General features: G+C 33.3%; 3 protein-coding genes across 3 annotated transcripts; 1 reads left to right on the plus strand and 2 right to left on the minus strand.

Annotated features, from left to right (window-relative positions):
• The first annotated feature begins 2,385 nt into the window (after positions 1-2,385).
• LOC9315315 (potassium transporter 1) lies at positions 2,386-6,213 on the plus strand. Its single transcript, XM_021028501.1, has 9 exons — positions 2,386-2,666; positions 3,336-3,579; positions 3,687-3,932; positions 4,026-4,076; positions 4,165-4,425; positions 4,510-4,562; positions 4,648-4,762; positions 4,838-5,092; positions 5,176-6,213. Exons 1-9 carry the CDS (start codon positions 2,622-2,624, stop codon positions 6,042-6,044), a joined length of 2,139 nt encoding a protein of 712 aa, XP_020884160.1. The 5' UTR covers positions 2,386-2,621; the 3' UTR covers positions 6,045-6,213.
• On the minus strand, positions 6,202-7,840 carry LOC9315316 (zinc transporter 6, chloroplastic). Its single transcript, XM_002881037.2, has 2 exons — positions 6,997-7,840; positions 6,202-6,639 (listed from the first exon to the last, which is right to left on the minus strand). The coding sequence occupies exons 1-2, from the start codon at positions 7,675-7,677 to the stop codon at positions 6,313-6,315; spliced, it is 1,008 nt and encodes a 335-aa protein (XP_002881083.1). The 5' UTR covers positions 7,678-7,840; the 3' UTR covers positions 6,202-6,312.
• A 3,218-nt stretch (positions 7,841-11,058) lies between these two features.
• LOC9317151 (probable N-acetyltransferase HLS1) lies at positions 11,059-13,794 on the minus strand. The gene is made up of 3 exons (XM_002881038.2): positions 13,582-13,794; positions 12,653-13,003; positions 11,059-12,430 (listed from the first exon to the last, which is right to left on the minus strand). The coding sequence occupies exons 1-3, from the start codon at positions 13,774-13,776 to the stop codon at positions 11,900-11,902; spliced, it is 1,077 nt and encodes a 358-aa protein (XP_002881084.1). The 5' UTR covers positions 13,777-13,794; the 3' UTR covers positions 11,059-11,899.
• Positions 13,795-14,043: the final 249 nt, after the last annotated feature.

Below are 14,043 nucleotides of genomic sequence, written 5' to 3' on the forward strand. Positions count from 1 at the left end.
ACATGTATTTTAAAAGGTTTTACAACGTATTTACAAGGTATTTATAAGATATTATAAGATTTTACAAGTTTTTTTATAAGGTTTTTACAAGTTATAAGGTTTAACAAGTTTTTTATAAGGTTTTACAAGTTATAAATACCTTATAAAACCTTAAAAATACCTTGTAAAACTTTTTAAAATACATTGTAAAACCTTACAAAACACTTGTAAATACCTTGTAAAAAACCTTTAAAATACCTTGTAAATTTTTCCCGCCAAAAAAATTTCGCAAAAAAAATTGCGGAATCACTTTTCCCGCAAAAAAATTTTTTTGGCGGGAAAATTTTTTGGCGGGAAAAATTTTTACGGGAAAATTGTACAAGGTTTTTTAAAGGTTTTTACAAGTGTTTTGGCGGGAAAATTGCGGGATCACTTTTCCCGCCAAAAAATATTTTGTATTTTGTGGACCTAATTTTGTTTCAAATAAGGGTAAAATGGTCATTAAAAATTAAAAGAGGGCAAACTTAAAAATGGACTCTCAAAGGGGGCATTTTTGAAAAGGGGTATTGAAAAAGGGGTATTTTTAACAATTTCTCTATATATATATATATATATATATATATATATATATATAAATAAGAGAGAATAAATAGTGTTATTCATCAGTTAAAATCGTTTTAGTACTCAGAATAAATATTTTAAAGTTTATAACTATTGTTTGCCCAAAAAAAAAGTTTATATCTATTTAATGTATAGAAAGACTGCATTTGTGAGAATTGCTAAGCAATAAGCATAACTAAACATATTTTCTCACATTCTCTCATAGATCTTAAGTAAGAAAATTTTGGGGTCAAATAACTCTTATTAATTAAGATTATAGCTAGTGAAACATAATTTTTTTCTTGTCATAATAAACCTAAGAGTGTCAAGTTCAATTTAAATAATTTAAATCAAAGTGAAAACATATTGAGACAACCGAACAACCAAACAAAAAATACATAAAACCATTTTGTTTTCATTTCGTCATATTCAAACTAATTGTCACTAAAATCAAACCTAACAAATAAACGAAGTGACCTTGTAAATTTAAACCTTAATTAACCCTTTATCAGAACTAAAAATAAAAATCAAAACCTTAATTTTAAAGAAATCTCTCAATTTTTTTTCTTTCACCTAAAATTGACTCCAAACAAAAACGGAAACCATGATGAGCCAAACTAACTGACATAGTATTAGTTTATATATCTGATTTGTTTTGAATATTAAAATTAATAGAAACCTCAAAGTAACTCTAGTTTTTATGAACTTATCTCTTTTTCATATGAGATACTTAATATTAATCGTTGTAATTAGTCTTTCGTCTAAGTATGGATTGACATTTTTGTCTTACCCAATTCTTGACTAATATAGATTCCCAATTTTAAAGCGTATGCTTGCTTCTTCACTTGAACTAAATTGAAAAAATGCTCATCACTTTAAAAACTTTTCAGTCCACAGTTTTGTCCATCAGCATATTCTGCATACTTTGTTTTCACCATTACGATATTTTACAACGATCCACGTTTCTTTTCGTCTAATTAGACCCACTAAACCAATGCAACACAGTTTGACAAATAGTAGACCTATCTAGTATCTATGACTCTATGTCTCTATCTATGCTATATATTAACATATATATATATATATATATATGTGTGTGTGTAAATTTGCTTTTTGCATTAAATAGGCAATTTTTTGTAGATAACTATCACGGTTTAATAGTGCTAATCATGTTTAAAATAGTGCTAAATAACAAATGTTACAGCCCATCATTAGTTGTCCTATTACAGAGGTAGAGGATGCAGTAATAGTACCTATCATATTGAAGAATAATTACTATTCAACTTAAGTATGCTCCATTCTTTTTTTCTATGTTGTCAAATTTCAACTATTATACATATAGATGGTAAATCAAGAGTAATGAACATAATAATACGAAACAATCCAATTGTATATTATCACCTTTTTTGTTATCTTTCTTTTTCTGTTCTCACTGTTCTATTTTTCTTCTTAAAAAACAAAATCCACAAAATAATAATTAATAATTTTCATCATATTTAGATACATAAAATACATAAAAATTGATAAATAATTTATTATATCAACGAAAAAAGAAGAATTCTAAGCAAAAATGCTAAAATTAAGTAATTAACCACTGTAAAACATATATATATTTTTGGTAGGCATAAAACAGAGTTATTTGTTTCTGCCAAACATTTAATAAAAATATTTTACAAGACTATTTCAAGAAATAACAAAATATAAAAATTTGTTTGTCAAAAACAAATATTTTTTTAATAAAAAAGGGGAAAATAATAATAAATAAATACGTATAAAGTAAAACTTGAAATCGAAAAAAAAGGAGAAGGAAAGAACAAAGCAATAAATGAAAACCTGCAAAGTTTCTTCTTTGCACCAAAAAACACACCACTCTCTTCCTCTCTTTCCTCACTTCGCTCTTTCTTCTTCTCCTCCTACTTCCCAACTTCTCTCCTCTCTCTTCACATTATTATATTCTCTCTGTTTCTTCCAATCCAATCCAATCCAATCCAATCTCTCTCCCTTTAACTAAACTGAAATATTGCAGTTTTGCTTACACGGTCATGAACCAATCACCATCTCTAATCGAACAGGGTATTTCTCAACAGGTCAGTTTTTTTTATTTATTTTTCTGGGTTTCTCATAGTAACCAAAACCCTCTGTTTCTCATGTACTCTGTTTTGATATCTCTGTTCTGTCTGTTGCAATGAGATTTTTTTCTTCTGGGTTTTTGATTTTGGGAACAATGTTAATTTAAACAGTGAATTTTATGTGGTCGAGATTGGTTGGATTTTCGTATTTGAAGAAGAAGAACAAGTGGAAGTTTTAAGGGTTTTTCAATGTTTTTTCTTCTTTCTAATTTTGCTCTGTTTTTGCTTCATTTTTATGAATTTTGGATTGTTTTCCCAAGTAGGACTCGGTAGGTCCTCTTGCTTAAACAAAGACGTGAACGCTTTTCATGTTTGGTGATATTAGATTAGTTGTTAACTTGTGAAATTGAGTCTTCTAATTATTTATGTAATTGTAATTTGACAAAAGGTTTGATTTTGAAATATAGAAAAGTCTGTATTTTTAAGGAAAGAAATGAGTTGGATGAGAAAAGTCCAATTTTTTTTTTTATTAGACTGTTTGGTTTTCTAGTTGACATCTATTGGAAGATAAATGGTTTTAAGTTTATTAATTAGGTTAAATTTAGGTCATACTTAATGGGATTTAGGGTATCAATGTTTGCGTGTACATAAATCATAAAATTCATAATCTTTGTTTAAATGTTTCAGCATTTGAAGACTGTGTCTTGTGCCAATGTTCTCACTTTGGCTTACCAGAGTCTTGGAGTGATCTATGGTGATCTTAGTACATCGCCTCTATATGTTTATAAAACCACTTTCTCTGGGAAACTAAGTCTCCATGAAAACGATGAAGAGATCTTTGGAGTGTTCTCTTTCATCTTCTGGACATTTACACTCATTGCTCTCTTTAAATACGTTTTCGTTGTTCTCTCTGCAGATGACAATGGAGAAGGTAAAAGTTTAATCCTTTTTCATAAGGGTCTGATGTAGTTAAAGGTTATGACATTTCGGGTTAATGTTTTCGATATTGATTAGTTTTGTGTGATCTTTGTTTTGAAGGTGGAACATTTGCGTTGTACTCGCTTCTGTGTAGATATGCCAAGCTAAGGATTTTACCAAATCATCAAGAAATGGATGAGAAACTATCAACATATGCAATGGGAAGCCCGGGAGAGACTCGGCAGAGTGCAGCGGTTAAATCATTCTTTGAGAAACATCCTAAATCTCAAAAGTGTTTGTTGCTCTTTGTGCTTTTAGGGACATGTATGGCTATTGGTGATAGTGTCCTCACTCCAACAATCTCAGGTGAGTTTCCCAGAGAACTTCTATGCAATGAACCTTAGACAAAGTCTTCTTCTTTAGATAAGTATAGTTTCCAAACATTTTTGTTTCTTGCAGTTCTTTCAGCTGTTTCTGGAGTCAAGCTCAAGATTCCCAACCTTCATGAGAGTATGTCTGAATTTTTTTCTTACTTTGACACAATCTGTACTAATTAACGTCTAATGTCTAGTTTTGTTTCTCTTGTCCTCAATTCCAGATTATGTTGTCATCATCGCATGTATCATCTTGGTGGCGATATTCTCAGTCCAGCGTTATGGTACGCATAGAGTCGCCTTCATTTTCGCTCCAATCTCCACCGCTTGGCTTCTCTCCATTAGCAGCATTGGAGTTTACAACACTATTAAATGGAACCCGCGTATAGTCTCTGCGCTTTCGCCTGTTTACATGTATAAGTTCCTCAGAAGCACCGGTGTAGAAGGGTGGGTTTCACTTGGAGGAGTTGTTCTTTCAATCACTGGTAAAAATTAGCTAATGAAACTATATGTTATAACATTATCAAAGTATATGTTCTACATTCATATATTGTGTTTATTCTCCTCAGGTGTTGAGACTATGTTTGCTGACTTAGGTCACTTCTCATCTCTGTCCATAAAGGTAAGGCCTTTAACTTTATAAGATATGATTCTAATGAAAAGAATCTTCTTTTAGTAACAAAATGCTGCGTAAAATCGAAATATAGGTGGCTTTCTCGTTCTTTGTATACCCGTGTTTGATTCTTGCGTACATGGGCGAGGCTGCGTTTCTCTCTAAACATCATGAAGATATTCAGCAAAGCTTCTACAAGGCGATACCCGGTAATTCTTAAACCGTATAGTATGCGATAACACGAGACTTTTGAATGGGATTAACTCAGATGAGTTTGTTTGCAGAGCCTGTGTTCTGGCCAGTGTTCATTGTGGCTACATTTGCAGCTGTGGTAGGAAGCCAAGCTGTCATATCCGCAACGTTTTCGATCATAAGTCAATGCTGTGCGCTCGATTGCTTTCCCAGGGTCAAAGTCATTCACACTTCAAGCAAAATACATGGACAAATCTATATCCCTGAAGTTAACTGGATGTTGATGTGCCTTTGTTTGGCGGTGACAATCGGGTTAAGAGACACTAACATGATGGGACATGCATATGGTGAGACCATGATCATTAACATACACTTCAAAAGTTTTTTAAAAAGTTGAAAACTTTATGTTTAACCTCTTTTGTTTCTGCAGGACTTGCTGTGACCTCTGTGATGCTTGTGACTACATGTTTAATGACTTTAGTGATGACAATTGTCTGGAAGCAAAGAATCATTACAGTTCTCGCTTTCGTGGTCTTTTTCGGTTCCATCGAGCTTCTCTATTTCTCGTCATGCGTCTACAAAGTACCCGAAGGCGGTTGGATCCCGATTCTCCTCTCCTTAACATTCATGGCGGTAATGTATATATGGAACTACGGAACTACAAAGAAACATGAATTCGACGTTGAGAACAAGGTCTCGATGGACCGGATAGTCTCTTTGGGACCGAGCATAGGAATGGTGAGAGTTCCAGGAATAGGACTAGTCTACTCGAATCTTGTGACAGGAGTTCCAGCTGTTTTCGGACATTTCGTGACGAATTTGCCAGCGTTTCACAAGATTCTGGTGTTTGTATGTGTGAAATCAGTTCAGGTTCCTTATGTTGGAGAAGAAGAGAGATTTGTGATAAGCAGAGTAGGGCCAAAAGAGTATGGAATGTTTAGAAGTGTGGTTAGGTATGGATACAGAGATGTTCCTAGAGATATGTATGATTTCGAAAGCCGGTTAGTGTCTGCTATAGTCGAGTTCGTTGAAACAGAACCGGGACTTGAAGAAGAAGAAATGTCGAATGTTAGGAGAAAGAAGGAAGAATGTATGGAGATAATGGAAGCGAAAGAAGCAGGAGTAGCGTATATACTGGGACATTCATACGCAAAGGCGAAGCAATCATCGTCGGTGTTGAAGAAACTAGCGGTGAATGTTGTGTTTGCGTTCATGAGCACGAATTGCAGAGGAACAGATGTTGTGCTTAATGTTCCTCATACTTCTCTGCTTGAAGTTGGAATGGTTTATTACGTCTAAACAGAGAAATACTAAGCTTTAACATAAGGTTAATACGGTTTAGTAGTAGTAGTACACTATAGAGAGAGATCTAACTTCATTTTCAGTTGTTTTTTTAGCAAAAGTTTTAATGTGTAAATATACTTACGGTTAATGAATGGAAAATCAAGAAATGATAAATCTGTAATTAGATATATATTTATAAAGTAAACCAAGTTCAAATATGTTAAAACAGATTTAGATATTCATAATATTTGGCCAAATTAGTATATAAACCTCTATTTTTGTCTTAAGCCCAAAGAGCAAGTAGTGACATAGAGGCAGAACCTAAAACCAAAGCCACAAAACAGAGCTTCTTGAGCCGAGAACCCGATTCACCGGCTGTCGTCAACATCTTGTTATGGAAGAAATCCAATGCAATTAGATCAACCAAGGCCATGTATATTAGAATACCTGAAGAGAATGATCCCAATAAACCCTCCATTATCAATGCGTTCGGGTTCTGATCATCGTACCCGGTCGCTGCAAATATCACCATCCCTAGTACAATCCCAAGAGGCGTCGTTACCGCGAACATTAAGCACATATACACCACTGTCCCTGCCTTAAACCCAGCCTGACCATCAAACAATATCACATATTAACCCTATGAAAAAAAACACTATCCATGAAACTCACAAATGTTACATTTGGTTCGGTTTTCGGATACTTGGTATGGTTTTGATTTAAACCATGAGCAGCTCTAAATTAGAATGTCACATTCTATGATATGCAAAAATGTCAACATCTATCAAAACTATTACTTCTTCTAGGTTTCTTAAAAATCATTATTTCAAAAGTCAGAACCAACAACTAGTACTATTTTCTCACTATATTTATTATTGTCCCCTAACTATTTAAACTCTAATTAAATTTGCAATAATTAGTTTACCAAAAAATTAAAAATAAGAATTGAAGAAAGAAAAAATCTAACCTGAGCAATGCAACCACCAAGACCCAAACCTTCAAAAATCTGATGAAACGAAAGTGCAGCAATCAAAGGTCTAATGGTACACTTATTTTGTGACATTCCCAAAGTTACTCCAATAATCACCGAATGAAATATTATCCCAATTTCAAGAACTTGTGACACTAATCTTTGTTTCATCTTCACAATTTCCTCCTCACTATTTTCTTGTATTTCCAAATCAGCCCCAAACTTTCCTTCTTTCATCTCTAACCCCCCAACCGCCATATACTCCATTTCTCCGCCACCACCACCACCGTGTCCCATATGTTCACTCGCCGTTAAATCAACCAACAAAGCCGTTATAGCTCCGATCATAGTAACCAAACCAGCAAACGGAAAATCTTTCCACGGATGACGTGATGACACTTGGCAATCAGCGAGTGACTCAAACGCTTCCGGTAACACGTGGACTAAAGACGTCGAGAGAATAACGCCGGCGGCGAAACACTTTATCACAAGAATCGCTTTATCGTAGAGAGGTTTACCGTGAAAGTATTTAGCGAGTAAAACCGGTCCCCAAACACCGAAAACACTTGTGAGAAAGATGGCGAAGACGGCGACTATCTTTAGATGAGAGGCTGCGTCGCCGTCTCTACAAGCCGCTGCTCGTATCGCCGCCTCTGTTCCGGTGACGCACGAAGCCATTGATGATGATGATTTGTGGAAGAAGAAGGGAGAGAGAGAGAGAGAGAGAGAGAGAGATTAGTGCGCAGACCACTTACACGTCAAACGGTTATTAAAGAAGTGCGTTGTTGAGTAAGACTTCCATTTTTGATATTGGGAAATTATAAAGGAAATTTATTCTTTTTCCATTTTTTTGTTTTTGTTCTTTTGCTTTCTTTCAAGAAGATGACATTTTTGAGATTGATTTACTTGTTCTTTGTTCTGACTTATTATGGGCCGTTTTAAAGCCCATTAGGGCTGAGTAGCCTGAGCCCAAATTGTTTGTGCTTGAGATGGCATTTCAGTTTATTTTAGATTGGGTTTAGTTAGGCTTGATATTAGTCCGGTTAGAATTATGTTTAAGGTTAAAAAAAATTAATTAATTAACAAAACACAATTATACAGCGATGAAGAAGGAAGTGTGTAGGAGATCTTCAGCGATGTACAATTATAGCCGTTCGCCAGGATTCTACGCAGAGAGAGAAGTGTCGTCAGGTCGTGGATCATTGAAGGTGTCCGTCAAGAGCATGAAGAAGGAAATATTGTCTGTCGTGGATCTAATAAGGGTCAGAAGGAATTGTCCGTTGTAGAATCGTCTATGTAACAGTTCTCATAATTTGCAATAAATAATAAATCCAGACGTCAAAAAAAAAAACACAAAACCAAATTCATTGTCGTTTAATAATTGATATAAAAGAAAGAAATATAAATTCAGTTTATTCTTACAAAACATCAAAGGATTTATTAATAGTTATCTAAATGAAGGAGTTATCTTCTTAATTAATAATACTTAACTAAGCAGAGTGGATTAGTGGTTCAGTTTGATTCACTATCGGTAAGAAGTTACTTTCTGTGTTTGAGCTTTGACCATCGTGCTATGGACCTTTTCCCAACCAAATAAGTTTCAATAGTTTTAAGCCCAATAATTGGGATATCAATTCAAAGCAAATATAGATTCCTAATTTGTAATAACCTTTTTTTTGGAATTATAATTTGGAATTATAACCTTTAAAAGTGATCTTTTGATGTAAAAGATATAAGTTCTCTACACCACCAGGTACTGCGGATCAGTTTATGGATTTTTGATTCACGCCGATGTGCTATTACTAAAGTTTAAGAGAATTAATCAAAATGTTCATATATATTAATACTATGCACTTTAAAAGTGAGATCTTTTGATGTAAAAGATATAAGTTCTCTACACCACCAGGTACTGCGGATCAGTTTATGGATTTTTGATTCACGCCGATGTGCTATTACTATAGTTTAAGAGAATTAATCAAAATGTTCATATATATTAATACTATGCAGGTTTTTGCTATTTTAAATGGTAGGATTGGGCAAAAAACCGAAATCCGATATCAAGACCCATCTCAATCATTAGCTAGATCCGGTGTGGTGGTGAAAACAAACTCCTAAATAAAGAGTAAAACTTTTAAGAATCCATTTGATGTTGGAGTTACAAAAAAAAAATAAAAAAAAATGCAACTATATGTTTAGCGTTTAAGTTAAAGTCTAATAGTCTTATTAGTTCAAATTTTGTTAAATTATATGGACTAAAAAAAAGAGACAAAATTTTGAATTTGGGCTGGACAAGGTGCAAATGCACCTCTTGTGCTGGACCAACGCTGGACCTGCCGATATCCGAACCCGAACCTTTGCACCACACCGTCCCGCAACAGCACCATCTCGCACAATACCATACAAAATGAATCAGAGAATGGTGAAAATATTCGGATTATAGTACGGTACCATTGAACCACACAACAATGCACCACATTTTAATGTGCCACCACTTATTATTTTGCTAAGCCTACAACTATTTGAAAATTAAAATCAAAATGAGATAAATTCAACCAATAATTGGTTCGACTTATGCAGAAAGATGGGGGCAGATAAAGTACACTCATCAGCTTCCTTGTTTGGCAAGAGGACATCAACACCTAACTGCGGGCTGCTTTATCTTTCTAAGGTATTCAGATTATGACTATTGATTTGAAGCCTCTCACAAAAACACAATTTAGCGATTGGGGTGATTAATTAGTATTTAATATCCAGAAATAACTATAGATTTATATCTATTGGTTGATCAGCATTTCATTAGATATGTTATCAACACAAAAGAAACGTTGCATTATATTGCTAATGAAGTTGACATGTTCCTAACATGTGAAGTAAATTATCAATATAAAGTTGAGTATAGAGTTAGAGTTAATTTGAAACCAAGAAACAAATTCAGATTTCTCATCTTTATGTATATATATACATTTAACATTCAAAAATTATTTATTTTAGACTATATTTATTGTGCATCCGTTATATGAATTTCATAGTAAATAATTGTGTATTTAAAATCGATCAGTAGTATGAAAACTATATCTATATTTTTACTAAAGATCAAAATATCTATTATTGAATTATTATCAAAAGATCATCTAACAACATCAAAATATTTTTTTTTGGACAAAACAATAATCGAAAATAAAATGTAAATTTTTCTTGTATATTTTTTCAAATCTACAGTTAAATAAGAGAATAGCCTTAGTGAGTTTCCATTTCATCGACGTTAAATTTATGGACATCACGACATCAATTCAATTTCAATCTCATTAAATTCAGTGTATGAATTAATTTCCCAATTTATTTATTTATTTTTGTTTCAGCTCCAATAAATTTATCATTTCATTATATTTATTGGTTGTTTTGAGTAGTTATATTTGTCGTCATGCATGTGTTATTGTGTTGCTCGAAAATGAAAATTTAAGCGATTGTCCATTGCAATGAATTAAATACATACTCCAAATATATAATAATTGAATACCATATCATCCATGATATTTATGATATGTTAACTTATAAATGATAATTATGAAGAGGTAAACTATTGAAAAAGAAGAAGAAATTCATATATGAATTGGAAAATATTATTTATATGAAACAAAGGAAAAAAAAAACATTCTTCTACAATAAAATTAGAGAGTACTTTAACAAAAAAAAAATTAGAGAGTATGTGTATATATATATATATATATATATATATGATTTTCTCATAAAGCTAAGTTTGGCTGCATGAACGTGTTTTAAATACCTCTGTATATTGACGTTAAAAGAAAACAAAAAAGCTTCAACAATAATTCCCTCCACTCGATTTAGTAATACTAAACATATATACACACATTAATGTACATGTACATAAATTTGTGCGAGCCATATGAATATCACATGGAGTAATTCGACTAATCAGGAAATGAGTTATATCTATCTTTAAAATAGAAGACGGCCCATCAATAAAAATTCGGTTTAAAACCTAATAAAAAGGGAACATAAAGGACCACCATCATCTGCACAACCAATTTCCTTCGTATTAATTTCACAGAATATTGAGAAATATATATGTACATTACAAATTTACCATTAACAATGATTCGAGGAAAATATATTTATTTATCAAATAAAAAACATATGAAAATTGACTATTCTTTAACTACTTTATAGCTCAAACAAGATAGGAAGAATGCCAAGGACAACAAATAGTGGCACCTACTTGAGGAAATCTTTTTAGATTTTATATGGAGAACAATGATTTATCATACATTAGATCCCGAAATAAAACAAAAATCATAATTATATAACTATATGTAGGGTTCATGATCTCGATATGTCATGCCAAGCAAAATGCAAACTCAAACCCCACAACATGTCTTGGATTCATATATTGATAATCTTAACGTTTTGTGAGTCGATATATGGTTTGATTGTTCTTGGTTGATAGATGATCCTTGATTTTTGTCCGGTTCGACGGTTGGAGATTTGACGGTTGACATGCGCAAGTGTTAGCATTTGATTGAAGATATCATTTGGCGGTACAATCTCTTAAATGTAGTCTAACTATTAGGCTTCTTTCGTTAATACTATACGGAACAGAAGAATCAATAAAAATGAATGGTAGTATACCAAAACCATCAAGCAAAAAACATAATTTCACCAAAAATAGTCACGGAATTGCATAATTTCTTTAATGTCTAGTCATTAATCTAGGAAAAAGCGAAACGATTTCGCATATTTTGCTATTAGGTGTATTATCAGTTGGATAAAACACGCGATGAATCTCGGTAGCTAGCTAGCTACACATCTCTTGGATCCACAAAGAGCGAAGACCGCGATTTTGTTCTCTCACTCAAACCAATCTTCTGCTTCTCGCATTTCAACGGCATATACACCACATATCATCGTCACACGAAAGCATTTTCCAATGTGGAATACATCTCTGTAGAGAATCATCGCCGTTACTTCCTTTGTCGACCTCCACCACCACAACCTTACACGCACCACTGTCATCTGATGCAGCCATGTTATGAACGTGCTCACACAAAGCCCTAACTAGTTTCCCACAAAGTGGACCTTCCGAGTGAACCCCATAAAGGAAATAGAACCCAAACGAAGTAAACAGATCCGGCATAGCCGTTAATCCCAATAACGACAAAAATTTACCAAAAATTTTGGAAACTTTAGTGAGAAGCAAATAGCTCAAAGGAGCTCTCTCGATCCTAAGTTTGAAGACTTTGCTACTATCCCAAACACTAAGCATTGCCCAGCTTCTGGTGTTGTCATCATTGTAGTAAGCCAACCATGTCCCGATACTTAACTTGTTCCGCAAGATTTTGTTAATATCTTCCGGGAAAAATTCTGTCGTAGCTGCTACATATCTCCGGTACAATGACTCGGCCTCTTTCACCTGTCACTTAAATTTTTTGGTTAGTGTTAGTGTTAATTTTATGCTATACATTTTTGTGATATGTGTTTAAGCTCTATTTTTTGTTTTTGGTAGCTTTCTCATTATATTATTAATGTCTTTATATATGATGGATTTAATTTTCACGCTAGAAATACAAAAATGTTTTAAGTACTTTTCTTATCAATGAGAGTTTCATACTAAAGCAATGTGTAGTAAAATCACCTTTAGCTTCCTTATTCCAATGTTAGACGGTAATTTTAAACCGCGGCCGGGGTTGACAGGATTGACCAGGATTGCGGGGTTTCGGAAGACCACATAGCCAAGTTTCCCGACGAAGAGACCGAGAGAGGCCTCATTGTCCTTTTGAGTGGCCATGTAAGCATAGTCAGCATTGTGAGACTCGAACCATTCCTCAAGCTTTCTCACCAGAATCGAACCAATGCCACGGCGTCGATACGGCGGCACAACTCTGAGACCAAGAACATAACCAACTCTCACTGACTTATCATGAAACTCCACTGGCTTTACTGAGCCTTGTATGGAACCTACCAGCTTGTTCCCAACCTCTGCCACCTATTAATGTACATTAATTCGATAAACGTTATTTATATCAATCCCAATAGCACTTCACTTAATAATCCGTATTACTATATATATACATAAATAAATTAACACATTACAAAGTTAACGAACCCTAGCGTCTTTCGGCTAATAGAATCATATATGTTTTTATAGCTAAGAACGACAACTATATATCTTACATAATAATGTAGTTTTATTACCTATATTTTTTTAAAAAGATGATGTTTTAAAAAATTTATACAGATTAATTAAGATGTATGACATGTCTAATACATCTTACTTTTCCCATCTCTCTATTTTGATATATCTCACTATAGAATTATCTTAAAATACGAAATTTAAAATGACATTCAAGCAAAATGTAATTTCATAACATTCTTAAAAAAACGAGGGAAATATATAAATATTATGCACTAATATATATTATTGTCGTTCAAAAATGTATTTTTCTTCTTTATCATTTAGGCTTTTGAAAGAAGAGAACCATCTCATATTTTGGTATGATTTTTATTTAAAAACAAGGAATAATCCTTAAGAGAACATAAAGAAAAAGAGAGTGAGATTTTAACCAGCATAATGAAGAAAGGACTATTTCGGATTCTGCAGATGGGATCGCCTAAAGTGTCTGTGAAGAGAAGAGTTTGTTGGTCGTGACCAATCTCACAACTCTTCTCCACACGACCCATTTGAATTCTGTCCCTACTATCATCGTAGCATCTGATCACCACCTCTTCATCAACTTCTTCCTCCCATTGCCCCACCATTATTCTCTATCTCTCTCTTTCTCTTTCTCTATAGGGGAAATGAAATGAAAAGAGTGATAGCAATTTATCCAAGGAGGAGAACCATCCTATGTTATATTGTGGAAATCTTATAAATAGACACACAATATGGAAGTTAATAAAGTGTCCGGAGGACTAAAAATATAGATATGTCATTATGTTTTTGTATATTAGTTAGAAAATTCATAAAAAGTTTACTATAACTTCACAATTTCATTGACTCCAGGAAAACAATTATGTGCAATCTCT

The sequence above is a fragment of the Arabidopsis lyrata genome (genome assembly GCF_000004255.2).
Source record: "Arabidopsis lyrata subsp. lyrata unplaced genomic scaffold ARALYscaffold_4, whole genome shotgun sequence".
Taxonomy (NCBI): domain Eukaryota; kingdom Viridiplantae; phylum Streptophyta; class Magnoliopsida; order Brassicales; family Brassicaceae; genus Arabidopsis; species Arabidopsis lyrata.

Excerpts from the sequence above, each read along its gene's own strand:
- LOC9315316 (XM_002881037.2), bottom strand. The coding sequence starts at position 7,677 with ATGGCTTCGTGCGTCACCGGAACAGAGGCGGCGATACGAGCAGCGGCT. Across the intron at positions 6,640-6,996 it reads TTGGTGGTTGCATTGCTCAG|GCTGGGTTTAAGGCAGGGAC; the intron begins GTTAGATTTTTT and ends TTTGATGGTCAG.
- LOC9317151 (XM_002881038.2), bottom strand. The coding sequence starts at position 13,776 with ATGGTGGGGCAATGGGAGGAAGAAGTTGATGAAGAGGTGGTGATCAGA. Across the intron at positions 13,004-13,581 it reads GTCCTTTCTTCATTATGCTG|GTGGCAGAGGTTGGGAACAA; the intron begins GTTAAAATCTCA and ends GTACATTAATAG. Across the intron at positions 12,431-12,652 it reads TTGGAATAAGGAAGCTAAAG|GTGAAAGAGGCCGAGTCATT; the intron begins GTGATTTTACTA and ends TTTAAGTGACAG.
- LOC9315315 (XM_021028501.1), top strand. The coding sequence starts at position 2,622 with ATGAACCAATCACCATCTCTAATCGAACAGGGTATTTCTCAACAG. Across the intron at positions 3,580-3,686 it reads TGCAGATGACAATGGAGAAG|GTGGAACATTTGCGTTGTAC; the intron begins GTAAAAGTTTAA and ends TTTGTTTTGAAG. Across the intron at positions 5,093-5,175 it reads CATGATGGGACATGCATATG|GACTTGCTGTGACCTCTGTG; the intron begins GTGAGACCATGA and ends TTGTTTCTGCAG.